Source organism: Salmo salar, chromosome 14 (assembly GCF_965601325.2).
Source record: "Salmo salar chromosome 14, fSalSal1, whole genome shotgun sequence".
Taxonomy (NCBI): domain Eukaryota; kingdom Metazoa; phylum Chordata; class Actinopteri; order Salmoniformes; family Salmonidae; genus Salmo; species Salmo salar.
The window spans coordinates 39,531,301-39,557,500 of NC_138304.1; the positions used below are offsets into that span (position 1 = coordinate 39,531,301).

Below are 26,200 nucleotides of genomic sequence, written 5' to 3' on the forward strand. Positions count from 1 at the left end.
GAGGGAGAGCAGACAGAGAGAGAGAAAGAGAGCAGACAGAGAGAGTGAGAGAGAACGCAGAGAACGAGAGAGAGCAGACAGAGAGAGAAAGAGAGCAGACAGAGAAAGAGAGCACACAGAGAGAGAGAGAGAGAGAGAGAGAGAGAGAGAGAGAGAGGAGAGAGAGAGAGAGAGAGCAGACAGAGAGAGAGAGAGCAGACAGAGAGAGAGAAAGAGAGCAGACACAGAGAGAGAGAGAGAGAGAGCAGACAGAGAGAGAGCAGACAGAGAGAGAGAGAGAGAGCAGACAGAGGGAGAGAGCAGACAGAGAGAGAAAGAGAACAGACACAGACACAGAGAGAGAACAGACACAGAGAGAGAACAGACACAGAGAGAGAGAAAGCAGACAGAGAGAGAGAGCAGACAGTGAGAGAAAGAGAACACACAAAGACAGAGAGAGAACAGACACAGAGAGAAAGAGAACACACAAAGACAGAGAGAGAACAGACACAGAGAGAGAACAGACACAGAGAGAGAACAGACACAGAGAGAGAACAGACACAGAGAGAGAACAGACACAGAGAGAGAACAGACACAGAGAGAGAACAGACACAGAGAGAGAACAGACACAGCGACAGAGAGAGAGAGCAGACAGAGAGAGAGAACAGACACAGAGAGAGAGAGAACAGACACAGACACAGAGAGAACAGACACAGAGAGAGCAGACAGAGAGAGAAAGAGAACAGACACAAAGACAGAGAGAGAACAGACAGAGAGAGAACAGACACAAAGACAGAGAGAGAACAGACACAGAGATAGAACAGACAGAGACAGAGAGCGCAGACAGAGAGAGAGAGAGCAGACAGAGAGAGAGCAGATAGAGAGAGCAGACATAAAGAAAGAGAGCAGACAGAGAAAGAGAGAAGAAACACAGAGAGAGAAAGAGAGAAAGAGATGGAGTGTGTAAGTGTGTGTGTTTGTTAATCACATTCTGCTCCCTGCCTGTTATCCCCTTTCCAGGTCAGTGTATGTGGTGTTTATTCTGTATGTGACCTGTCCCTTCAAATATGGCTGCTGACATCCAGAGCATTCATGCATGGGTTTGTTGCTTCTATAGAAAACACTCCCCCCCCCCCCCCCCCCCCACACACACACACACACAGGTCAGAGACAGGGCTAGACAATGAGTCTACTCTAGTTTGACACTCAACCCCGCCTCTCACTCACTCAGCAACTAAAACCTCACCACACACACCAGGAACAAGGAGGCGGTGACATCACCAGTCTGGAATGACCATGGTGACATGACAAACCCATAGAGATAGTTAGAATAAACAACATTGTATCTGTCCCATCATGGTGTCTGTGAGAGCACGGGCAGCGCCATTGAGACCGTCTCCATTTTTAAGTAGTACAGATTATTATTATTTTCTTCAAAAAGCAAGGTTGGAGATTTACTGCCACCTGGAGATATGGAATGTTTCCTCACAAGTATAATTCATTGGCTGATCCCTCCTGATGACCTGGATGGAATTATGTGATCCTTCCTTAACCCATAGGAGGTCCCACCCAGTTGACTGGTGAAAGTTCTAAATGGAGCTGCCTATGATAACACGGGCTTTTGAGCACTAGAGTCCTCTATCTATCTATCTATATGGACCAATCCAGGAATGACCGTGATGACATAATCAACAGGGGACAGACCGGGTGACATCACTATCAGGGACAAAAACAGTGACCAAATCAGCAATAACCACCAGAATCCGATGTTTTGATTATTATATTAGATATTTTTATTTACAGTTCAGACAGACTATACGCTCTCAACCCACTGACATCATGATGAGGTAAAACAAATTCTAGGACAAGTTAAATATACAGTACCCACATTTACAAAAACTACATGAAGAAAACACAACTGAGAAAGATGACTGATTTTAATTGAATAACAATACGCAAAATGAGTTGTGCTTTAATGCAAAAATAAACAAGAACTTGAGGACAGTTTTCAGAACACTGGCGTAACAAAGCTAGAGGTTTTGTTTCTCTATAATACTTTATGTAAAGATCTTGGTATTTGTAACATTATACTTTTTCATATGTTTTACATCTGCTCAAAGTAAGGGACATGATAATCTGTAAATAAGACTTAAAACCTCTAGTTGTAACTTTTTTCAGTTACTTTTTAAATACTTTTTTCTATCTACATTTAGAGTAACCTTACATGTAACAGAGAAATCAAGAGTCTCTTATCTCTAAATCATCTCTCTTCTATGTGATGTCACAGAGGAGCTGAGGGTTCACTATGATGTCACAGAGGGCAAAGTGTTCTGTATGATTTCACAGAGGGCTGATGGTTCTGTGTGATGTCATAGAGGGCTAAGGGTTCAGTAAGATGTCTTAGTGGGCTAAAAATTCCATTGTGATGTCATAGACATCTGACTGTTCCATATGCTTTCACAGAGGAACAATGAGGCCATTTGATGTCATAGCAATGAAGGTGACTTGATCTTACACAGAGGCTGAGGGTTCTGTATGATGTCATAGAGGGTAACAACTGCATGATGGGCAGGCTCAGGTCCTGCAGGGCTCTAGCCTATAGGAGAGTGTTGTCAGGGTCCGTTGTTTGTCAATCACACACAGCTTCCTGACATAACCTCTCACCTCAGCATGGTTCTTATTGGGCTGACACACCTCAGGGTCTGAGAGAGATAAAGTGCGAGAGAGAGATAGTGCGAGAGCGACACAGAGAGAGAGAGAGAGAGAGAGAGAGAGAGAGAGAGACACACACAGAGCGAGAGAGAGAGAGAGACACACAGAGCGAGAGAGAGAGAGACACACACACAGAGAGAGAGAGTGTGACAGAGACAGACAAACAGGTCCATAAGTATTTGGACATTGACCAAGTTATTATTATTTTGGCTCTGTACGCCACTATAATGGATTTGAAAGGAAACAGACTTTCAGCTTTTATTTGAGGGTATTTACATCCCAAATGGGGTGAACAGTGTAGGAATTACAGCACTTTTTATATGTGGTCCCTCCCTTTTTAAGTAATTGGACAATTGGCTGCTCAGCTGTTCCATGGCCAGGTGTGTGTTATTCCCTCATTAGTTCATTTACAAGTAAGCAGATAAAAGGTCTAGAGTTGAAGTGTGGCATTTGCAATCTGTTACTGTTAACCCTCAATATGAAGTCCAAAGAGCTGTCACTACCAGTGAAGCAAGTCATCCTTAGGCTGACTTAATCATTGTGACACACCCCTCACTATTGTCGTTGGTTACACTAATTGCACTGTTTGTCTACATAACCTGGTTCAAGTATTCATGACATTACCTTGAGGAAGGTACAGTGATGCCGAAACGTTGGTAAATACCCATTAAATTGCTGGGAGTTTATACATGGAGTGTGCGACTTTCTGTATTTTGATAGTTTATAGTTTATTCGCCGTTAGTCAGCACCTCCACACAAACTATTATTCTGGGTGTGCACCAGCTCATATTTTTTAATCTGCAAAGGATTTACAACCAAGTATTAAAACTCACAATTTAACTTATGATTATGTTAGTTTGTCCAATTACTTTTGAGCCCCTACAATTGGGGGGACCACATATAAAAAGTGCTGTACACCGTTCACCCAATTTGGACGAAAATACCCTCAAATTAAAGCTGAAAGATTGTTTCCTTTCAAATCTATTGTAGTGGCTTACAGAGCCAAAATGATACTAACTTTATCAATGTCCAAATATTTATGGACCTAACTGTATACATTGCTAATGCCTATTGTTATGGGTTCAGCTGAAAGGACCACTAGACATAATCCGAGACTTACTGAACGGCTGACTCCTGCAGTGTCTCACCGCCCGGATGGTGTTTGCGATCACCCGCTGGAAAACCCAACAACAAGCAGTGTCACATATCATACAGAAGTTGTATTAATGTTCTATGAAGATTGTGGATACTACAACATACATATAGGCGGCATTAACAGTTTATGAGCATCTTATGAACACCTGTGTATACTCACCATCTTCTCAAAGTTGACCATGTTGTCTATGAATGTCTTGTTGCCCTCGTGACTAAACGTCATATCTGGGAACAGAATCAAAAAAGCAGTTTAACCTGTTGGAGCTAGGGGGCAGTATTTTCACGGCCGGATAAAAAACGTACCCGATTTAAACTGGTTACTACTTTTGCCCAGAAACGAGAATATGCATATAATTAGTAGATTTGGATAGAAAACACTCTAAAGTTTCTAAAACAGTTTGAATGGTGTCTGTGAGTATAACATAACTCATATGGCAGGCCAAAACCTGAGAAGATTCCATGCAGGAAGTGCCCTGTCTGACAATTTGTTGTCCTTCTGTTGCATCTCTATCAAAAATACAGCATCTGTGCTGTTACGTGACACTTTCTAAGGCTTCCATTGGCTCTCTAAAGCGTTCAGAAAGCGGAATGACGTGTCTCCTGTCTCTGGGCAAAGTACAGCAGCAGAGTTTGTAAGTGGCCTGCCTGGGGACAGTGAGACAGAGATGCGCGTTCATGAGACTTCTCAATTTTTTTCTTTCAGTCTTTGAATGAATACAACGTTGTCCGGTTGGAATATTATCGCTATTTTACGAGAAAAATAGCATAAAAATTTATTTTAAACAGCGTTTGACATGCTTCTAAGTACGGTAATGGAATATTTTGAATTTTTTTGTCACGAAATGCGCTCGCGCGTTACCCTTTGGATAGTGACCTGAACGCATGAACAAAACGGAGGTATTTGGATATAACTATGGATTATTTGGAACCAAAACAACATTTCATGTTGAAGTAGAAGTCCTGGGAGTGCATTCTGACGAAGAACAGCAAAGGTAATCCAATTTTTCTAATAGTAATTCTGAGTTTAGGTTGTCCCAAACTTGGTGGGTGTCAAATTAGCTAGCCTGTGATGGCCGAGCTATGTACTCAGAATATTGCAAAATGTGCTTTCGCCGAAAAGCTATTTTAAAATCTGACATAGCGTTTGCATAAAGGAGTTCTGTATCTATAATTCTTAAAATAATTGTTATGTATTTTGTCAACGTTTATCATGAGTAATTTAGTAAATTCACCGGAAGTTTTCGGTTGGTATGCTAGTTCTGAACATCACATGCTAATGTAAAAAGCTGTTTTCTGTCATCTGTGTGTCATCTGATGAAGATCATCAAAGGTTAGTGCTGCATTTAGCTGTGGTTTTGGTTTTTGTGACATATATGCTTGCTTTGAAAATGGCTGTGTGATTATTTTTGGCAGGGTACTCTCCTGACATAATCTAATGTTTTGCTTTCGCTGTAAAGCCTTTTTGAAATCAGACAACGTGGTTAAATTAACGAGAGTCTTATCTTTAAAATGGTGTAAAATAGTCATATGTTTGAGAAATTGAAGTTATAGCATTTTTGAGGTATTTGTATTTCGCGCCACGCGATTCCACTGGCTGTTGACTAGGGTGGGACGCAAACGTCCCCGGTTAAAACAGAGGACATACTATAAACTACCTCATCTTAGTTTGAAAACAGCCACCCTAGTCATAGACTGTTCTCTCTGCTACCGCACGGCAAGCGGTACCGGAGCGCTGAGTCTAGGTCCAAGAGGCTTCTAAACCCCCAAGCCATAAGAGCCCTGAACAGCTAATCAAATGGCTACCCAGACTATTTGCATTGCCCCCCACCCCCTATTTTACACCACTGCTACTCTCAGTTGTTATCATCTATGCATAGTCACTTTAATAGCTCTACCTACATGTACATATTACTTCAACTAACCAGTGCCCCCGCACATTGACTCTGTACCGGTACCCCCTGTATATAGTATCGCTATTGTTATTTTACTGCTGCTCTTTAATTATTTGTTACTTTTTATTTCTTATCCATATTTTTTTTAACTGCATTGTTGGTTAGGGGCTCATAAGTAAGCATTTCACTGTAAGGTTGTTACCTGTTGTATTTGGCGCATGTGACTAATACAATTTGATTTGAAAACATTTCCTGTTGCATACCTACTGAATGCCACCGAGCTTGGGCTTACCTTTGAGGAGGAGGGGCATGAAGGGGATGATTGGCGGCTCTATTTTGGTGACGGTCAGCCGGTATGCCCGGTGGTTCCTGGACGGGTCCTTGGAATACACACACATCACAGTTCAAAGGTCAACAACTGTATTGTTAATTTAGTGGTCTTTGAAGAGCAACTCACCATCATGCTCTCAAACTCAGCATAGAACTTCTTGAACTTGCTAGGGAGTTTCTGCCAACAGAAAGAGAGAGAGGTTCAGGGGCTTCCGTTTTTTGATGGATTAACAGAAAAACTGCAGTTTAGTTTAACAGTATAGTAGTTGTCACCTCCCAGGTCTGGGTGAGTCGGCTGACTGCAGGGTTGCTCATACCCATGATGATGGCAAAGAACGAGTTCAGGTTCTTAAACTCCCGACAGCTGGAGAAAGCAACACCACCAATACAATGAGATTGTGAAGAAGCATTTCAGTGCCATCAATAATCTATAAGCATGAGTATCTACAGAATGAGTGGGTGTTTTATTGTTTGAGTGCACAAGACTCACTGAGCAGCAATTTTGATGAACTTCTTGAGCAGCTGAACCCGTTTGCTAAGCTGACCACACAGACACACCTCCGTCACCACCCACAGCTGCACCTGGTTGAACCTGACCACACAATCACACACGACAGTCATAACATACTGTAACATGTTCCATCAACCTGAACAACGTCATAGAAGTTATTTAGAAATTATTCATGTTTGATTATAATCAGACCTGCGTAGGAACAGGTCCAGGTTGGCTGTGGTTCTCCTGAAGCGCTGACGGCCAAACGTGTGGTACAACAACTCATGCTACAACAGGGAAGACAAAGAAAACCTACAGGTGTAGGATCTTAATTTGATCACTCTGTTGTCGCAGAGAATGTCCCTGCGCAGTAGGACATTCAAATGGTTGTGTATTCAAGGTTTAAAAAGGCTTCTAAAGTTAGCAATTTCCACTTTAAAATATCAGACTTGATTTATCCTAAATAAAAATGTATCAATCCCTACAAAAATGTCCATTAATTATCACACACATAATAATTAACATTTCCTGTTGCTGCAGGATTATTTTCCTGCTGTGAGAAACTGGTCAAATTAAGACAGAACATAATTTATGTACTATAGGATTCAGGTGTACTGAGAGAAATAGACAGCGTGTTTGTCATATTAGCCAGGGTGTGTGTGTATGTGTGTGTATACCTCGTGAACACAGCTGAAGAGTTCCCAGTCGTACAGAGTCATCTGATAGGCCATGTCTTTAGAACTCATCAGCTCAAAGCTGGACATGGACCCAGCTGAGGGCCCCTCCTGGTCTGGGAGAGGGGTCTAACACACACACACACACACACTCACAGTGGGTTAATGTCTACACATCTCTATGATTACGGTTACCTGCACACAATAATCTAACTATCCACAATAATTGTATTAATATAATAGATTGTTTAAAACGATTTCCCTAATAATCCTGTTACCATGAAAACATGCAGAAAATCACCAATCAAAATAATTGTTCTACCACAGCGCTATTTTTGCCTATTTGATTCTAAGTTTGGAAATATAAAGTTTGCATAGGAAAACAATTTCTAAGATGCATACGAGCTCAGTTGACCCGCTCAAATAGAGGGAGGCTCGCGCTACCGGTGCTAGCACATGCGCAGACCAGACACACCCGTTTACATGTCCTAATAATTTTAAAAGATAGGTCAGAAAACCAGGCGTTTTAATCGGCGTATGATTTCTGAACTTTAAATGTTATTAATCATTAGTTGTAATAGAGACCTGAGGGGTGTCATAGCCGAGGGGCTACACCAGAACTTAATGGTTAAGCTTGGAATGTACTGAGTGTAGGGAAAGCGATCACATGTGGCAGGTATTGATGGAGAGAGCCATGGATTAGTGATGAAGGGGGTGGAGGTCAGGTCACGTTACGGGAGAAAGAAAAATGTATGGCCCATAACACTAAGTTTCCTGCATAGCAATAAAGATACAATGTTTGTTCAGATGTGTAGGAGGAGATTCAGCATAGGAGAAAGGGTTAAATATCAGTGCTTGTGTGAATATGTCGTTGTCCAATGCAGCTGTATTGACCCTCTGGGAAGAATAAACTTGGTTTTACCTTTAATAGTGTCCTTACAGTGTTTACTCTGAATAACACAGTTGAAGTCGGAAGTTTACATACACTTAGGTTGGAGTCATTAAAACTTGTTTTTCAACCACTCCACAACTATAGTTTTGGCAAGTCGTTTAGGACATGTACTTTGTGCATGACAAGTAATTTTTCCAACAATTGTTTACAGACAGATTATTTCACTTATAATTCACTGTATCACAAATCCAGTGGGTCAGAAGTTTACATACACTAAGTTGACTGTGCCTTTAAACAGCTTGGAAAATTCCAGAAAATTATGTTATGGCTTTAGAAGCCTCTGATATGCTAATGACATCATTTGAGTCAATTGAGGGTGTACCTGTGGATGTATTTCAAGGCCTACCTTCAAACTCAGTGCCTCTTTGCTTGATATCATGGGAAAATCCAAAAGAAATCAGCCAAGACCTCAGACAAAAGTTGTAGACCTCCACAAGTGTGGTTCATCCTTGGGAACAATTTCCAAACACCTGAAGGTACCATGTTCATCTGTACAAACAATAGTACGCAAGTTTAAACACCATGGGACCACGCAACCGTCATACCGCTCAGGAAGGAGACGCGTTCTGTTTCCTAGAGATGAACGTACGTTGGTGCGAAAAGTGCAAATCAATCCCAGAACAACAGCAAAGGACCTTGTGAAGATGCTGGAGGAAACACATACAAAGGTATCTACATCCACACTATAACGAGTCCTATATCGACATAATCTGAAAGGCCACTCAGCAAGGAAGAAGCCACTGCTCAAAAACCGCCATAATAATGCCAGACTAAGGTTTGTAACTGCACATGGGGACAAAGATTGTACTTTTGGAGAAATGTCCTCTGGTCTGTTGAAACAAAAACATAACTGTTTGGCCATAATGACCATCGTTATGTTTGGAGGAAAAAGGGGACGCTTGCAAGCCGAAGAACACCATCCCAACCGTGAAGCACGGGGGTGGCAGCATCATGTTGTGGGGGTGCTTTGCTGCAGGAGGGACTGGTGCACTTCACAAAATAGATGACATCATGAGGGAGGTAAAATGATGTGGCTATATTGAAGCAACATCTCAAGACATCAGTCAGGAAGTTAAAGCTTGGTCGCAAATGGGTCTTCCAAATGGACATTGACCCCAAGCATACTTCCAAAGTTGTGTAAAAATGGCTTAACCTCTCTGGGATAGGGGGCGGTATTTTCACGTCCAGATGAAAAGCATGCCCAGAGTAAACTGCCTGCTACTATGATATGCATATTATTAGTAGAAACTCTGAAGTTTCTAAAACTGTTTGAATGATGTCTGTGAGTATAACATAACTTATTTGGCAGGCGAAACCCCGAGGACAAACCAACCAGGAATTTTTTTTGTGAGGTCACTCTCTTTTCAATGGTTTTTCTATGTGTTTCTAGATTTTTAAGGCACTTGCTTGCAGTTCTTAACGCTTCCACTGGATGTCAACAGTCTTTAGAAATTGGTTGATGTTTTTCCTTTGTGTAATGAAGAAGTAGCCCTGTTCAGAACAATGGTCGAGTGAAGTGTACTGTTGTGGTTGAGGCGTGTGACCTGAAAGCACGCTCCATTTTGTTTTCCTCCAGTATTGAACGCAGTTTATCCCGTCTTAAATTTGATCGATTATTTACGTAAAAAAAATACCTAAAGGTGTATTAGGAAAGTTGTTTGAAATGTTTGGAGAAAGATTACAGGTAACTTATGAGATATTTTGTAGTCATGCTGCGCAAGTTGGAACCGGTGTTTTTCTGGATCAAACGCGCCAAATAAATTGACATTTTGGAGATATAACAACGGAATTAATCGAACAAAAGGACCATTTGTGATGTTTATGGGACATATTGGAGTGCCAACAAAAGAAGATCTTCAGAGGTAAGGCATGAATTATATCGTTATTTCTGAGTTTTGTGTCGTGCCTGGCAGGATGAAATATGATTGTCTGTGTTTGTTTGATGGGGTGCTGTCCTCAGATAATCGCATGGTGTCCTTTCGCCGTAAAGCCTTTTTGAAATCGGACACTGTGGTTGGATTAACAAGACGTTTATCTTTAAAATGGTGTATAATACTTGTATGTTTGAGGAATTTTAATTATGAGATTTCTGTTGTTTGAATTTGCCGCCCTGCAATTTCACTGACGCTAGCATCCCACAAATCCCAGAGAGGTTAAGAACAACAAAGTCAAGGTATTGGAGTGGCCATCACAAAGCCCTGACCTCAATCCTATAGAAAATGTGTGTGCAGAACTGAAAAAGCACGTGCGAGCAAGGAGGCCTACAAACCTGACTCAGTTACACCAGCTCTGTCAGGAGGAATGGGCCAAAATTCACCCAACTTATTGTGGGAAGCTTGTGGAAGGCTACCCGAAACATTTGACCCAAGTTAAACAATTTAAAAGCAATGCTACCAAATACTAATTGAGTGTATGTAAACTTCTGACCCACTGGGAATGTGATGAAAGAAATAAAAGCTGAAATAAATAATTCTCTCTACTATTATTCTGACATTTCACATTCTTAAAATAAAGTGGTGATCCTAACTGACCTAAGACAGGGAATTTTTACTAGGATTAAATGTCAGGAATTGTGAAAAACTGAGTTTAAATGTATTTGGCTAAGGTGTATGTAAACTTCCGACTTCAACTGTAGATCCTAACAGACCTTACAAGATTAAGATAAACTGAGTAAAGTGTTTACATGACTATTGCCATACTCGGCCTACTGAAATAATCTGTTTAATATGGAATTATTAGTGTGCATGTAAACATACTCACTGATCTGTCTCAAAGGCCACTCTATTGACCCATTTCTATTCCTCATTCTCTCTCACCAGAGCATTGAGCTGGTCCCGGGGACAGGCGAACATACGCCCATTGATGCTCAGAGAGGAGAATACTGACACATCATTGGGCTTCAGCATCTGCTTCTCTGTGACAGGAGAACACACACACACACACACACAGAGGAAAATAAAATGACAACAATAAATGCTACGCAAATGAAGTGAGATATGATTGGCTCCTCACCGCCTGCGGAGCTGAGGTGGACCAATAGCAGGTCGTCGTTTGAGGCAAGTTTGTAGGCCACAGCGCTGGTCACCTCACTCCCTGTGGCCGCTACGGCAACCCGGATGGTGGTGTAGGTGTGGTCACTGCAGTACACCTTCAACAGGACTACACACACACGTTTTTAAGAGGCTTGTGATTAAAGAAAAAGTGTAGGAAAAGACATTATTTTAACGTCACATAAACACACTGACTGTCGTCACAGTTCCTGATGGGTTGTGTCTTCACTAGTTTCTCGTCTCCATTGCTGAACTGTGTAAGGACCTTCTGCTGAGACAGACCACACAACATCAGAGATTATCAACAACACACACCTTGACAGACCACACAGCATCAGAGATGATCAACAACACACACAACATCAGAGATGATCAACAACACACACAACATCAGAGATTATCAAGAACACACACCTTGACAGACCACACAACATCAGAGGTGATCAACAACACACACACCATCAGAGATGATCAATACACACCTTGACAGACCACACAACATCAGAGATTATCAACAACACACACCTTGACAGACCACACAACATCAGAGATGATCAACACACACCTTGACAGACCACACAACATCAGAGATGATCAACAACACACACCTTGGCAGACCACACAACATCAGAGATGATCAACAACACACACAACATCAGAGATGATTAACAACACACACCTTAACAGACACATTCACCATGCCACACTCACCTTTTTCACTTTGGCCTCTTCTGAACTGAAGAATAGAAACAAGAGAACAAGTGTATGTTAATAATGCATGTCTTTATAATGGTTTGAGGATCAGGATTATGGGGTTAAGGTCACCGTGGAGGTTAGAGGTCAGTTTTACATACTGTAGTTTGACGACCTTCTCCAAGTCAGGTACAAAGTCTTTCAGAGCTCTGAGGATCCGTGAGTCATTGGACACACTGGACACACTCCCATACAGCTCCTACAGAGGGAAACACACAGACTCAGACAACTCCTCAGGTGTGTACGAGTGTGTGTGTGTTGCGTGTGTGTGTGTGTGTGTGTGTGTGTGTGTGTGTGTGTGTGTGTGTGTGTGTGTGTGTGTGTGTGTGTGTGTGTGTGTGTGTGTGTGTGTGTGTGTGTGTGTGTGTGTGTGTGTGTGTGTGTGTGTGTACCTCCAGGAATATGAGTGCTGCTGGCTCCTCCTGTAAGTGGTGTGTGTGTACTGCAGCCCAGCGCAGGGCCAGATTGAGGACTCGTCTCTTACAGGTCACAGCGTACTCCAACCTCTCCTGCTCCGAGCCCGGGGGAGCCACAGCATGGTAGGTACACACGGGGTTAAAGATATAACACACAACTATAACATAACTGTCACCTATATGTAACATACTGAACTTCAAGAAGAGAAAGTGAAGGGAGAGAAAGAAGGATGGGGAGAAAACAAGAGGGCAGAGTGGGAAGGAGAAAAAGGATATTGTGCCATGAGTAGCTGGCAGAACTGGCTGTTAGGCATGAAGACACAGTGCATGAGGACAAAGTCATCTACCCCAGGGTCTGAGAGGAGGGAGAAAAAGAGTGGAAGAAAGAGAATAATATTAGAAAACAGATACTCATACATATCGACCGACCCATCATCCAATCCCATACAGTAGCAGGGCCCGGTTGTAAAAAACATGTTAGGTGTTTCCCTTAAGGGTTTACATTAAGGAATAATTTCCCCTTATCTAAGGAAATTATTTTAGGGCCCCTCAAGGGCATACTTTAAGCGTTTTGCGGTAGTTTGAAGGCATGTACGGCAGAAAGAGTCTCTGGTTACCATGGAGAAGACCTGATTCACTGAATGAATATCTCATCAAAGAGATCACATTTATTTTGAGATCTCAAAATAGAACTTCTACATTCAAGACTAGAGAAATAAATTGATTCAGAATATAATAAAACACTTTTCTTTGAGTTACTTTTTTCTCACCTTGTTTCTATTACTTTCTAGTACTTCAAGCTAGCTTACAGTGTAGGTAGCTTACAGTGTAGGTAGCTTGCAGAGTAGCTAGCTTACAGAGTAGCTAGCTTACAGAGTAGGTAGCTTACAGAGTAGGTAGCTTGCAGAGTAGGTAGCTTGCAGAGTAGGTAGCTTGCTAGCCAGCTGGCTTTGTAGACATGGATTGTGCACCTTTCATTGTTTAGCTAAGTAGCTAGCTAGCTTGTTGGTGGATGCTTTCCTTTTGAAACCAGGGGAAAGGAAAGCAACATTTAGCCACAAATTATGTTTTCATTGACATCCATACTGAATGAAGCACTTAAGGGACCTCATAGGCACCCTTACATTTTTCACTTAAATTAAGGGGGAAATTTGCCCCAAAATGTTTTGTGCAACTTACTTAAAGTTAAGGAAACTTTAAGGGAAAAGATAAGGGGAAAATTGACTTAAGATGTTTTATGCAACCGGTCCCAGGCCCTCAACCCTAGGGACTAACAGTGTATCTCTACCAGGTTGTGTGTGTGTGTGTGTGTGTGGTGTGTGTGTGTGTGTGTGTGTGTGTGTGTGTGTGTGTGTGTGTGTGTGTGTGTGTGTGTGTGTGTGTGTGTGTGTGTGTGTGTGTGTGTGTGTGTGTGTGTGTGTGCACCTGGGTCAGAGTGGTGTGTATCCATCCTCATAGTCTCCAGGAAGTGGTCAAGGATCTTCTCAGGGGTTCCAGACAACACAGTGTACCTGATATTTCCCAGACTGGAGGCTCTGGGACTCTTCTCCAAGACCAGAACAGCCTGCTCATGTTCCTTCAAACGCACTGTATTTGCTTCCACGTCCTAAAGTCAAGTAAATTACAGGACATTACATTAAAGCAAGGTAAGGTAAAGTCAATTTCATTAAAGTTAAGTAAATGACAGGACATTACAGTGAAGTAAGGTAAGGTAAAGTACATTTCATTTAAGTAAAGTCAATTACAGTATGGTACAGTATTGCACAATGTAGTAACAGAACAGTACAGTATACAACTCTACCCTGAGTATCCTGTTGAAGTCTTCTTTGTCCACTCGGAGGAAGTGACAGTTGTCTTCTCTGAGGACGATGGAGGCAGCTCGAGGAGAGTCAGTCACCAACGCCAGCTTCCCAAAGTCATCCCCCTCGTGCAGGGTACACACCACACCCTGAAGAGGAGCACACACACACACACACACGCATGCATGCGTCAAAACACATGGATTAGACAGCTGGAGAAGTGCTAGCATGAATGAAGATTGTGACTAATCAAACTGTGTGTGTGTGTGTGTGTGTGTTGTGTGTATTCTGAGACCCTTGAGCTAGGCATTCACTGTGATGAGCGAAGCCAGAGTTTCCCAAACTGTAGCACTAGTTCCCCTAGGGAATACAAGCCAGCTGTTGTATGCTGGTCATAATAATTTTAGTTAGCGTCATCTTGTGCATCTTGTGCTACTTTCACATCCACTGTAGGCCCATATTATACACATCATGTATAAACACACACACGTCATACCTTGCCGTAGATGACCACATTGACAGAGCCCTTCTGGATGATGTACCAGGATGTTCCCTCTTCTCCCTGGTTAAACACTGGAAGGAGAGAGCACACCTTAATGTGTGTCCCTAAAACACACACACTGTACAGCATGGTGAGATAGGGACTTACACACGGTTCCTGCTTTGGCGTGAGACTCGAAGATGAGAACACCCGCCAGCTCCCTCTTCACCTGCAAGCAAGATGGTAACAGCAAAACAAACATTAAAACAACACCCGAAAATCCTCTGAACATTTCATCAATGTCTGTAAGCACACAAGCCAGCTAGATCTGCTAGACCAGCGGTCCCTAATTCCATTCAGCCGTGGGCTGATTGTTCCTTGAGCGGATGATTGGGGGGCCGGAACATAGTTATAAATAAATTGTACACTGAAAATTGACCGTAAGAATCCAAAAAATATGTAGTATTTGACTAAAACTGAATAATTTCAAACACTGATTACATTGGGATATGATCACATACAGGTATGCTTCTCTATTTATGCATGGGAATAATTGGGAACAGATTTCCTCAATTAAAAATCACTTTGAGCTCATTTCCTGGTGATTCTACAGTCTTTCCTGTCCAAGATCATATATAAACTCAGCAAAAAACGAAACTTTTTCAGGACCCTGTCTTTCAAAGATAATTCATAAAAATCAAAATAACTTTACAGATCTTCATTGTAAAGGGTTTAAACACTGTTTCCCATGCTTGTTCAATGACCCATATGTAGATATTCCATTTTTATTTTAAATCAGCCGTTTCCAGCTACAATAGTCATTTACAACATTAACAATGTCTACACTGGATTTCTGATCAATTTGATGTCATTTTAAAATGGACAAAAAAAAAAGTGCTTTTCTTTCAAAAACAAGGACATTTCTAAGTGACCCCAAACTGTTGAACGGTAGTGTAATATATATATATTTTAATTATGAGATTTCTGTTGTTTGAATTTGCCGCCCTGCAATTTCACTGACGCTAGCGTCCCACAAATCCCAGAGAGGTTAAGAACAACAAAGTCAAGGTATTGGAGTGGCCATCACAAAGCCCTGACCTCAACCCTATAGAAAATGTGTGTGCAGAACTGAAAAAGCACGTGCGAGCAAGGAGGCCTACAAACCTGACTCAGTTACCACAGCTCTGTCAGGAGGAATGGGCCAAAATTCACCCAACTTATTGTGGGAAACTTGTGGAAGGCTACCCGAAACAGAACCATTTAGAACCATTTACTTTTTCCACATTTTGTTACGTAAAAAAAATATCCTCAGAAATCTACACGCAATACCCCATAATAACAACAAAGCGAAAACAGTTTATTTTTTATTTTTTGCTGCACATAGAAAAAATAGAAAACAGAAATACCTCATTCAGACCCTTTGCTATGAGACTCGAAATGTAGCTCAGGTGCATCCTGTTTCCATTAATCATCCTTTAGATGTTTCTAAAACTTGATTCCAACTGTGGTAAATGTAATTGATTGGACATGATTAGGAAAGACACCTGTCTATATAAGGTCCACAAAGCAAAAACCAAGCCATGAGGTCGAAGGAATTGTCCGTAGAGCTCCGAGACAGGATTGTGTCGAGGTACAGGTCTGGGGAAGGCTACAAAAACATTTCTGCAGCATTGAAGGTCCCAAAGAACACAGTGGCCTCCATCATTCTTAAAATGGAAGAAGTTTGAAACCACCAAGACTCTTCCTAGAGCTGGCCGCCAGGCCAAATTGAGCAATCGGTGGAGAAGGGCCTTGGTCAGGGAGGTGACCAAGAACCCAATGGTCACTCTGACAGAGCTCCACAGTTCCTCTGTGGAGATGGGAGAACCTTCCAGAAGGACATCCACCTCTGCAGCACTACACCAATCTAGCCTTTATGGTAGAGTAGCCAGACGGAAGCCCCTCCTCAGTAAAAGACACATGACAGCCCACTTGGAGTTTGCCAAAAGACACCTAAAGACTCTCAGACCATGAGAAACAAGATTATATGGTCTGATGAAACCAAGATTGAACTCTATGGCCTGAATGCCAAGCGTCACATCTGTTGGCAACCTGGCACCATCCCTACGGTGAAGCATGGTGGTGGCAGAATCATGCTGTGGGAATGTTTTTCAGCGGCAGGGACTTGGAGACTAGTCAAGATTGAGGCAAAGATGAATGGAGCAAACTTGCTCCAGAGCGCTCAGGACCTCAGACTGGGTCGAAGGTTCACCTTCCAACAGGACAACGACCCTAAGTACACAGCCAAGACAACCCAGGTGTGGCTTCGAGACAAGTCTCAATGTCGTTGAGTGGACCAGCCAGAGTCCGGACTTGAACCCGATCTAACATCAGAAACCTGAAAATAGCTGTGAAGCAATGCTCCCCATCCAACGTGGCAGAGATTGAGAGGATTTGGAGAGAAGAATGGGAAAAACTCCCCAAATACAGGTATGCCAAGTTTGTAGCGTCATACCCAAGAAGACTCGAGGCTGTAATTGCTGCCAAAGGTGCTTTAACAAAGTACTGAGTAAAGTGTCTGAACACTTATGTAAATGTGATATCAGTTTTTTATTTTTAATATTATCAGCAAACATTTCAAAGCCCTGTTTTTGCTTTGTCATTATGGGGTATTGTGTTTAGAATGGTGAGGGGGAAAAAGCTATTTAATACATTTTAGAATTAGGCTGTAACCTAACAAAATGTTGAAAACAACCAAGGGTTCTGAATACTTTCCGAAGGCACTGTATATATACAGTACCAGTCAAAGTACTAGTATATATACAGTACCACTCATTCAAGGCTTTTTCTTTATTTTTACTATTTTAAGCAAATCAAAATATATTTTCTATTTGAGATTCTTGAAAGTAACAAGCCTTTGCCTTGATGACAGCTTTGCACACTCTTGGCATTCTCTCAACCAGCTTCACCTGGAATGCTTTTCTAACAGTCTTCAAGGAGTTCTCACATATCCCGAGCACTTGTTGGCTGTTTTTCCTTCACTCTGCAGTTCAACTCATCCCAAACCATCTGATGCAGCACTACATCACTCTCCATGGTCAAATAGCAGTTACACAGCCTGGAGGTGTGTTGGGTCATTGTCCTGTTGAAAGTCCCACTAAGCGCAAACCAGATGTGATGGCGTATCACTCCAGAATGCTGTGGTAGCCATGCTTCTTAAGTGTGCCTTGAATTCTAAATAAATCACAGACAGTGTCACCAGCAAAGCACCATCACACCACCTCCTCCATGCTTCACAGTGGGAACCACACATGCGGAGATCATCCGTTCACCTACTCTGCGTCTCACAAAGACGGCGGTTAGAACCAAAAATCTCCAATTTGGACTCATCAGACCAAAGAACAGATTTCCACAGGTCTAATGTCCATTGACTATGTTTTTTGGCCCAAGCAAGTCTCTTCTTATTATTGGTGTCCTTTAGTAGTGGTTTCTTTGCAACAATTCGACCATGAAGGCCTGATTAACGTAGTCTCCTCTGAACAGTTGATGTTGAGATGTGTCTGTTACTTGAACTCTTGAAGCTTTTATTTGGGCTGCAATTTCTGACACAACCGATTGGCTCAAACGCATTAAGAAGGGAAGAAATTCCACAAAATAACTTTTACCAAGGCACACCTGCTAATTGAAATGCATTCCAGGCAAAGGGTGGCTACTTTGAAGAATCTGAAATATAAAATATATTTTGATTTGTTTAACACTTTTTTTTTGGTTACTATATGATTCCATATGTTTAATTTCATAGTTTGTCTTCACTATTATTCTACAATGTAGAAAATAGTAATAATAAAGAAAAAGCCTTGAATGAGTAGGTGTGTCCAAACTTTTCACTGGTACTACCGTAATTTCCGGACTATTAAGCGCACCTGAATATAAGCCGCACCCACTAAATTAAAAAAAAAAAGATTATTTTGAACATAAATAAGCCGCACATGTCTATAAGCCGCAGGTGCCTACCGGTACATTGAAACAAATTAACTTTACACAGGCTTTAACGAAACACGGTTTGTAACAAAAATAAATAGGCTTTAACGAAACACGGCTTGTAACAAAAATAAATAGGCTTTAACGAAACACGGCTTGTAACAAAAAATAAAAAATTTGCAGTAAGCTTTAGTTGTCTTTTTGCACTGAGTCAATTCCTCACGCTGCTGTTTCCAACGTCTTATCATCGACTCATTAAGACCAAGCTCCCGTGCAGCAGCTCTATTTCCTTTTCCAACAGCCAGATCAATCGCCTTCAACTTGAAAGCTGCATCATATGCATTTCTCTGTGTCTTTGCCATGATGAGGGTGACAAAATGACTACCGTAATAAGTTTGAGAGCGCTCGATTTAATCTAAACAATAAACCAAAAAGTTGTTTGACCTTAACCCGTCCGGCAATTTCATTGGTCTAATGAAAGCTTCATGCCGCCAAAAAACTGAGCACATCACAGAATGTGTTTTTTTGGAAGAAAAAAAATTGAAAGCGGGAATAATCCATATATTAGCCGCAAGGTTGTTTAAGCCGCGAGGTTCAAAGCGTGAGAAAAAAGTTGCGGCTTATAGTCCGGAATTTACGGTATATATATATACACATACAGTGGGGGGAAAAAGTATTTGATCCCCTGCTGATTTTGTACGTTTGCCCACTGACAAAGAAAGGATCAGTCTATAATTTTAATGGTAGGTTTATTTAAACGGTGAGAGACAGAATAACAACAAAAATATCCAGAAAAACCCATGTCAGAAATCTTATAAATTGATTTCCATTTTAATTAGGGAAATAAGTATTTGACCCCCTCTCAATCAGAAATATTTCTGGCTCCCAGGTGTCTTTTATACAGGTAACGAGCTGAGATTAGGAGCACACTCTTAAAGGGAGAGCTCCTAACCGCAGCTTGTTACCTGTAAAAAAGACACCTGTCCACAGAAGCAATCAATCAATCAGATTCCAAACTCTCCACCATGGCCAAGACCAAAGAGCTCTCCAAGGATGTCAGGGACAAGATTGTAGACCTACACAAGGCTGGACTGGGCTACAAGACCATCGCCAAGCAGCTTGGTGAGAAGGTGACAACATTTGGTGTGATTATTCGCAAATGGAAGAAACACAAAAGAACTGTCAATATCCCTCGGCCTGGGGCTCCATGCAAGATCTCACCTCGTGGAGTTGCAATGATTATGAGAACGGTGAGGAATCAGCCCAGAACTACACGGGAGGATCTTGTCAATGATCTCAAGGCAGCTGGGACCATAGTCACCAAGAAAACAATTGGTAACACACTACGCCGTGAAGGACTGAAATCCTGCAGCGCCCGCAAGGTCCCCCTGCTCAAGAATACATATACATGCCCATCTGAAGTTTGCCAATGAACATCGCAGTGTTGGAGAGGTGGGATAAGACTCGCAGTGTTGAAGAGGTGGGATAAGACTCACAGTGTTGGAGAGGTGGGATAAGACTCGCAGTGTTGGAGAGGTGGGATAAGACTCGCAGTGTTGGAGAGGTGGGATAAGACTCGCAGTGTTGGAGAGGTGGGATAAGACTCGCAGTGTTGGAGAGGTGGGATAAGACTCACAGTGTTGGAGAGGTGGGATAAGACTCGCAGTGTTGGAGAGGTGGGATAAGACTCGCAGTGTTGGAGAGCTGGGATAAGACTCGCAGTGTTGGAGAGCTGGGATAAGACTCGCAGTGTTGGAGAGGTGGGATAAGACTCACAGTGTTGGAGAGGTGGGATAAGACTCGCAGTGTTGGAGAGGTGGGATAAGACTCACAGTGTTGGAGAGGTGGGATAAGACTCGCAGTGTTGGAGAGGTGGGATAAGACTCGCAGTGTTGGAGAGGTGGGATAAGACTCGCAGTGTTGGAGAGGTGGGATAAGACTCGCAGTGTTGGAGAGCTGGGATAAGACTCACAGTGTTGGAGAGGTGGGATAAGACTCGCAGTGTTGGAGAGGTGGGATAAGACTCACAGTGTTGGAGAGATGGGATAAGACTCACAGTGTTGGAGAGGTGGGATAAGACTCACAGTGTTGGAGAGGTGGGATAAGACTCACAGTGTTGGAGAGGTGGGATAAGACTCGCAGTGTTGGAGAGGTGGGATAAGACTCGCAGTGTTGGAGAGGTGGGATAAGACTCGCAGTGTTGGAGAGGTGGGATAAGACTCGCAGTGTTGGAGAGGTGGGATAAGACTCACAGTGTTGGAGAGGTGGGATAAGACTCACAGTGTTGGAGAGCTGGGATAAGACTCACAGTGTTGGAGAGGTGGGATAAGGCCTTGATGTGAAGCAGCTCATCATAGATGATCTCCAGATCCTCACCCGTCCTCTGACCAGGACTAGAGATGGAGACAGAGAGAGAGTTCTGTTGATGATTACTAACTGCTATACAATATATAACAATGAACTAGGCACGTGTGCATGTGTGTGTCCATGCATGTACTGACGGTTTGCGGAGGATCATGCGCAGCAGGGCATCAGGTCCCATCTGGGCAAGGAAGAGGATTGTCTCAGGCAGCTCTTCCTCACTCTCCCTCTTCTCCTCCTCGCTTGGCAATGGGGTGTGCTCCTCCTCATCATCAAGGAAACGATAGAACAGGTACTTGTCCTGGAAACCCAGCTCCTGGTCCACTAGGGGGGACACACACTGGATCAGCTATCAGTGAACTCACATAGTGAGATAGCTGGACACAAGGGTTTCACAGCATTTTTATTAGCCAGTCGTGTCAGATCAGTCATTACTTCAATTGGATTTCCTTGATTCCTCACTTCCTCTCTCCTCCTCCTCCTTCTCAAAACCCATTGGATGAAAAGGTCAGAGGGAACGGACCTCTAACCTACTCATCCAATGGGTTTTGAAAAGGAGGCGAGGAGAGAGGAATCAAGAAAATGCAATTGAAATTCTCTCTACATGTGATGAAATTGGTTGAGAACATTTGAAGCGTTGTGTCCAATAGAGGGCAGTGTAGTCTCACCATGGTTCAGGACTCCCTCCTCCAGCAGAACCTGCCACATCCCCACAGCGTGAGAGCGAGTATGTACACAGGTACTTTGCTGCACCAGCCAGTCTACCAGCTCTGTACCTACACAACACTGCCTGCATCCCACAAACACACACAGTGAGACAGTTTGCATGGACCATAAAGTAAGACAAAACATACATATGTATGTGCGCGCACACACACACACACACACACACACACACACACACGTGAAAATGTACAAACACACACACCTGTATGTCTTGAGGTGGTACTTCCTGTCTCTGATCATGTGAGGAGCTCTGGAGAGGATGGCGTTCCGCATCACCTTCCCCCCTCGCTGCAGCTTCTCTGATGGAACCTACAGACATAACACAGGAACACAATACAACACTTATTTTATCTCTAGCTTAGCTAGATAGTCACAATCACAGTGAGAATCTCAGCTTCCAGGTGTTAATCATTTCAACTTTGAGCTGAGAAATCCACAAAAATAATGAGCCAGGGGACTTTTCATTTCATGTCTCCGCCAACATAAGCCCTACAGCCTCATATTTACTATACACTCGCTAAGCTGTGAATCACAAACACCCAACCTGTCCTAACACTCCCAGTTGTCATAGCAACCACACAACTGCTGTCAGGGATTATGAATGAAAGGTGAGAATGAAAGGTGAGAAAAAAGGAGAAAAAACACAATCACACCCACTCACCCACTCACCCACCCACCCACTCACCCATCCACACAGAGATACTGCTGCTGTCTTAGAACTACAAAAGAGGGCCTCAAAATTGGGCAGATGGGGCCTTTCTTGCTTGTGCATGAATTATCTCTCATTAGCACAACTACAGAGGAAACTACCACTACATCGCACAGTTCAGGCTGGATATTTTTTTATCTCAGTAGAAACTTTGCTATGTGTGCATTGAGCTCACAGAAAAAAATTGAATGAAAAGGAATTCAAATTATTGAACCAATGTCAGTCAATTCGTTGTTTAAAAAACAAAAAATGACTGACATTTCGGTTAGTTGCTCAACACTAGTGTGAATACACCCCCACTCCCTCTTAATAGTATCCTCTTGTAGAATACACCCCTCAGGTCACAGTCTTTCACTGTACACAGCCTCATTTAAAAAGACAGTACTTTGGGGTTAGTTGAGTGATCAGTGATATTAACTTTAATGAATACCATTGAAAGGGGCCATCTTACCTTGTTGAGGATCTTGTTCATGAAGTTGAGAGGATCTGAACCTAGACTGTCTTTGTCTGTCAGCCCTTAGGGAGGAGGGAGACAAAGTTATGACCATCGTAATGTGTAATATGCAATGTTAATAATTCAATATTATTAATTCAACTGGATTGTAGTTGTACTCACTGTCATTGTTGGATCCAGTTTCCATGGCGCCATAGGGAGGGGCCAGAAGTCCAGCCATACACTGCCGGTACTTCTACAACACAACACACAGCCTTAGTCATCATAATCAATAAACACACACACACACCACCATTACCATCAGTCTGAACAAGGCTCTAGTGCCTTACCCACTCATCACCTCACACCAACAGCTCTGGAAATGACATCCCTATACGACCCTGAGGAGCTCCATTACCGCTGCCTCCACACACACACACATATGCACACAAACGCGTGCTTGCACACACACACAGCCTACACCCTTCCTTCAAAACAAAGTCCTCTGTCACCCAGGGATCATTTACATATGCAACATCCCACATTACATAACACACACACACACACACACACACACACACACAGGGTCAGTGAGTATAGCAAGGACAACTGAGTGCAGCGGCGTGTATGTTAGTGTCACTCACTCTTTTATGTTCATATCTATATTTCAAGACAAATATTGAAGATTGCTTGACTTCTTTAGCCATGCTTGAATGCTAAACACACAGGGATGAATTTACAAACAGAGTTCTCCAGGATTATGTCACTCTACTCTAAACTCTAACGTCTGTGTGGTCTAAAGTCATTACCAGGCAAGCCATGCCTTTAGGAGTCTGCCAAAACACACACACACACACACACAACGGAAGAGAAGCCCTTTAACATTCAGGAAGCCGCTGACACACACACACACTAACAATAGGCTGATTCTTTGAGCAAATCTAAGTCATCACATCCGATGTCAGACAACAGAGAGCATTGGTAGTACTGAAATCACAGAGTTTACCGGGAGTTTGTACTTTCTATCAATTCATGAATGAGAAAAAAGTCACTTAAGAAGAACCAAACCCACCATGGCACATAACACCTCTCTCTCTCTTTATTTATTTATTTCTCTCACACACACACACACACACACACACACACACACACACACACACACACACACACACACACACACACACTTGACTAAACTCACCCAGGGTCTCCTCTACACTCTACGTCTGGGAAGGACCCCTAAGAGGTGCTATCTGCTCCTGTAATCCAAACACACAACCAGGAAGCCAGCAGCATCCTCAGTATTACCCCAGAGGTCTCCTCTCTCTCTCTCTCTCTCTCTCTCTCTGTCTCACACACACGCAGTCCTCTTTGAAACAGCCCCCCAGTACTCACACACAGAGGTTGCCACGGCAACCAGAGCTTTTCAACGAGACAGAGAGAGAGAGAGATGGTATTCTCAATGAAATGATCAAATATACAGACAACAACTTCCAATTGGCTACACTAAAACTCTTTAACATCATCCTTAGCTCTGGCATCTTCCCCAATATTTGGAACCAAGAACTGATCACCACAATCCACAAAAGTGGAGACAAATTTGACCCCAATAACTACCGTAGGATATGCGTCAACAGCAACCTTGGGAAAATCCTCTGCATTATCATTAACAGCAGACTCGTACATTTCCTCAGTGAAAACAATGTACTGAGCAAATGTCAAATGGGCTTTTTACCAAATTACCGTACAACAGACCATGTATTCACCCTGCACACCCTAATTGACAAACAAACCAAAACAAAGGCAAAGTCTTCTCAAATCAAATCAAATCAAATCAAATTTCAAATGCTTCTCATGCTTTGTTGATTTCAAAAAAGCCTTCGACTCAATTTGGCATGAGAGTCTGCTATACAAATTGATGGAAAGAGGTGTTGGGGGTAACACATACGACATTATAAAATCCATGTACACAAACAACAAGTGTGCTGTTAAAATTGGCAAAAAACACACAAATTTCTTCCCACAGGGCCGGGGGGTGAGACAGGGATGCAGCTTGAGCCCCACCCTCTTCAACATATATATCAACGAATTGGCGCGGGCACCAGAAAAGTCTGCAGCACCCGGCCTCACCCTACTAGAATCTGAAGTCAAATGTCTACTGTTTGCTGATCATCTGGTGCTTCTGTCACCAACCAAGGAGGGCCTACAGCAGCACCTAGATATTCTGCACAGATTCTGCCAGACCTGGGCCCTAACAGTAAATCTCAGTAAGACAAAAATAATGGTGTTCCAAAAAAGGTCCAGTCGCCAGGACCACAAATACAAATTCCATCTAGACACTGTTGCTCTAGAGCACACAAAAAACTATACATACATTGGCCTAAACATCAGCGCCACAAGTATCTTCCACAAAGCTGTGAACAATCTGAGAGACAAGGCAAGAAGGGCATTCTATGCCATCAAAAGGAACATAAAATTCAACATACCAATTAGGATCTGGCTAAAAATACTTGAATCAGTCATAGAACCCATTGACCTTTATTGTTGTGAGGTCTGGGGTCTGCTCACCAAACAAGAATTCACAAGATGGGACAAACACCAAACTGAGACTCTGCATGCAGAATTCTGCAAAGAAATCCTCCGTGTACAACGTAGAACACCAAATAATGCATGCAGAGCAGAATTAGGCCGATACCCCCTAATTATCAAAATCCAGAAAAGAGCCGTTAAATTCTACAACCACCTAAAAGGAAGCGATTCCCAAACCTTCCATAACAAAGCCATCACCTCCAGAGAGACTAACCTGGAGAAGTGTCTCCTAAGCAAGCTGGTCCTGGGGCTCTGTTCACAAACACAATCACACCCCACAGAGCTCCAGGACAGCAGCACAATTAGACCCAACCAAATCATGAGAAAACAAAAAGATAATTACTTGACACATTGGAAAGAATTAACAAAAAAACAGAGCAAACTAGAATGCTATTTGGCCCTAAACAGAGAGTACACAGTGGCAGAATACCTGACCACTGTGACTGACCCAAACTTAAGGAAAGCTTTGACTATGTACAGACTCAGTGAGCATAGCCTTGCTATTGAGAAAGGCCGCCGTAGGCAGACATGGCTCTCAAGAGAATACAGGCTATGTGCACACTGCCGACAAAATGAGGTGGAAACTGAGCTGCACTTCCTAACCTCCTGCCCAATGTATGACCATATTAGAGACACATATTTCCCTCAGATTACACAGATCCACAAGGAATTCAAAAACAAACCCAATTTTGATAAACTCCCAGTGTGGAGAAATTCCACAGTGTGCCATCACAGCAGC

At 42.6% G+C, this 26,200-nt stretch overlaps 1 protein-coding gene across 1 annotated transcript in view; it reads right to left on the reverse strand.

The window, feature by feature from the left end:
- Positions 1-1,758: 1,758 nt before the first annotated feature.
- LOC106569502 (rap guanine nucleotide exchange factor 4) overlaps positions 1,759-26,200 on the reverse strand; it is a 39,141-nt gene continuing 14,699 nt past the window's right edge. Inside the window, exons 5-30 of the mRNA XM_082960965.1 lie at positions 23,059-23,131; positions 22,894-22,958; positions 21,936-22,042; positions 21,676-21,797; positions 21,148-21,331; positions 20,955-21,039; positions 14,855-14,915; positions 14,702-14,778; positions 14,208-14,354; positions 13,832-14,012; positions 12,683-12,761; positions 12,383-12,533; positions 12,092-12,189; positions 11,949-11,973; positions 11,433-11,508; positions 11,200-11,346; positions 11,004-11,101; positions 7,239-7,364; positions 6,772-6,848; positions 6,559-6,660; positions 6,342-6,432; positions 6,196-6,246; positions 6,031-6,118; positions 4,007-4,071; positions 3,812-3,866; positions 1,759-2,681 (exon numbers count right to left, since the gene is read on the reverse strand). Of these exons, the coding sequence (XP_082817091.1) occupies positions 2,554-2,681; positions 3,812-3,866; positions 4,007-4,071; positions 6,031-6,118; positions 6,196-6,246; positions 6,342-6,432; positions 6,559-6,660; positions 6,772-6,848; positions 7,239-7,364; positions 11,004-11,101; positions 11,200-11,346; positions 11,433-11,508; positions 11,949-11,973; positions 12,092-12,189; positions 12,383-12,533; positions 12,683-12,761; positions 13,832-14,012; positions 14,208-14,354; positions 14,702-14,778; positions 14,855-14,915; positions 20,955-21,039; positions 21,148-21,331; positions 21,676-21,797; positions 21,936-22,042; positions 22,894-22,958; positions 23,059-23,131 (2,559 nt within the window). The 3' untranslated portion in view covers positions 1,759-2,553. The remainder of the gene's footprint in view (positions 2,682-3,811; positions 3,867-4,006; positions 4,072-6,030; positions 6,119-6,195; positions 6,247-6,341; positions 6,433-6,558; positions 6,661-6,771; positions 6,849-7,238; positions 7,365-11,003; positions 11,102-11,199; positions 11,347-11,432; positions 11,509-11,948; positions 11,974-12,091; positions 12,190-12,382; positions 12,534-12,682; positions 12,762-13,831; positions 14,013-14,207; positions 14,355-14,701; positions 14,779-14,854; positions 14,916-20,954; positions 21,040-21,147; positions 21,332-21,675; positions 21,798-21,935; positions 22,043-22,893; positions 22,959-23,058; positions 23,132-26,200) is intronic.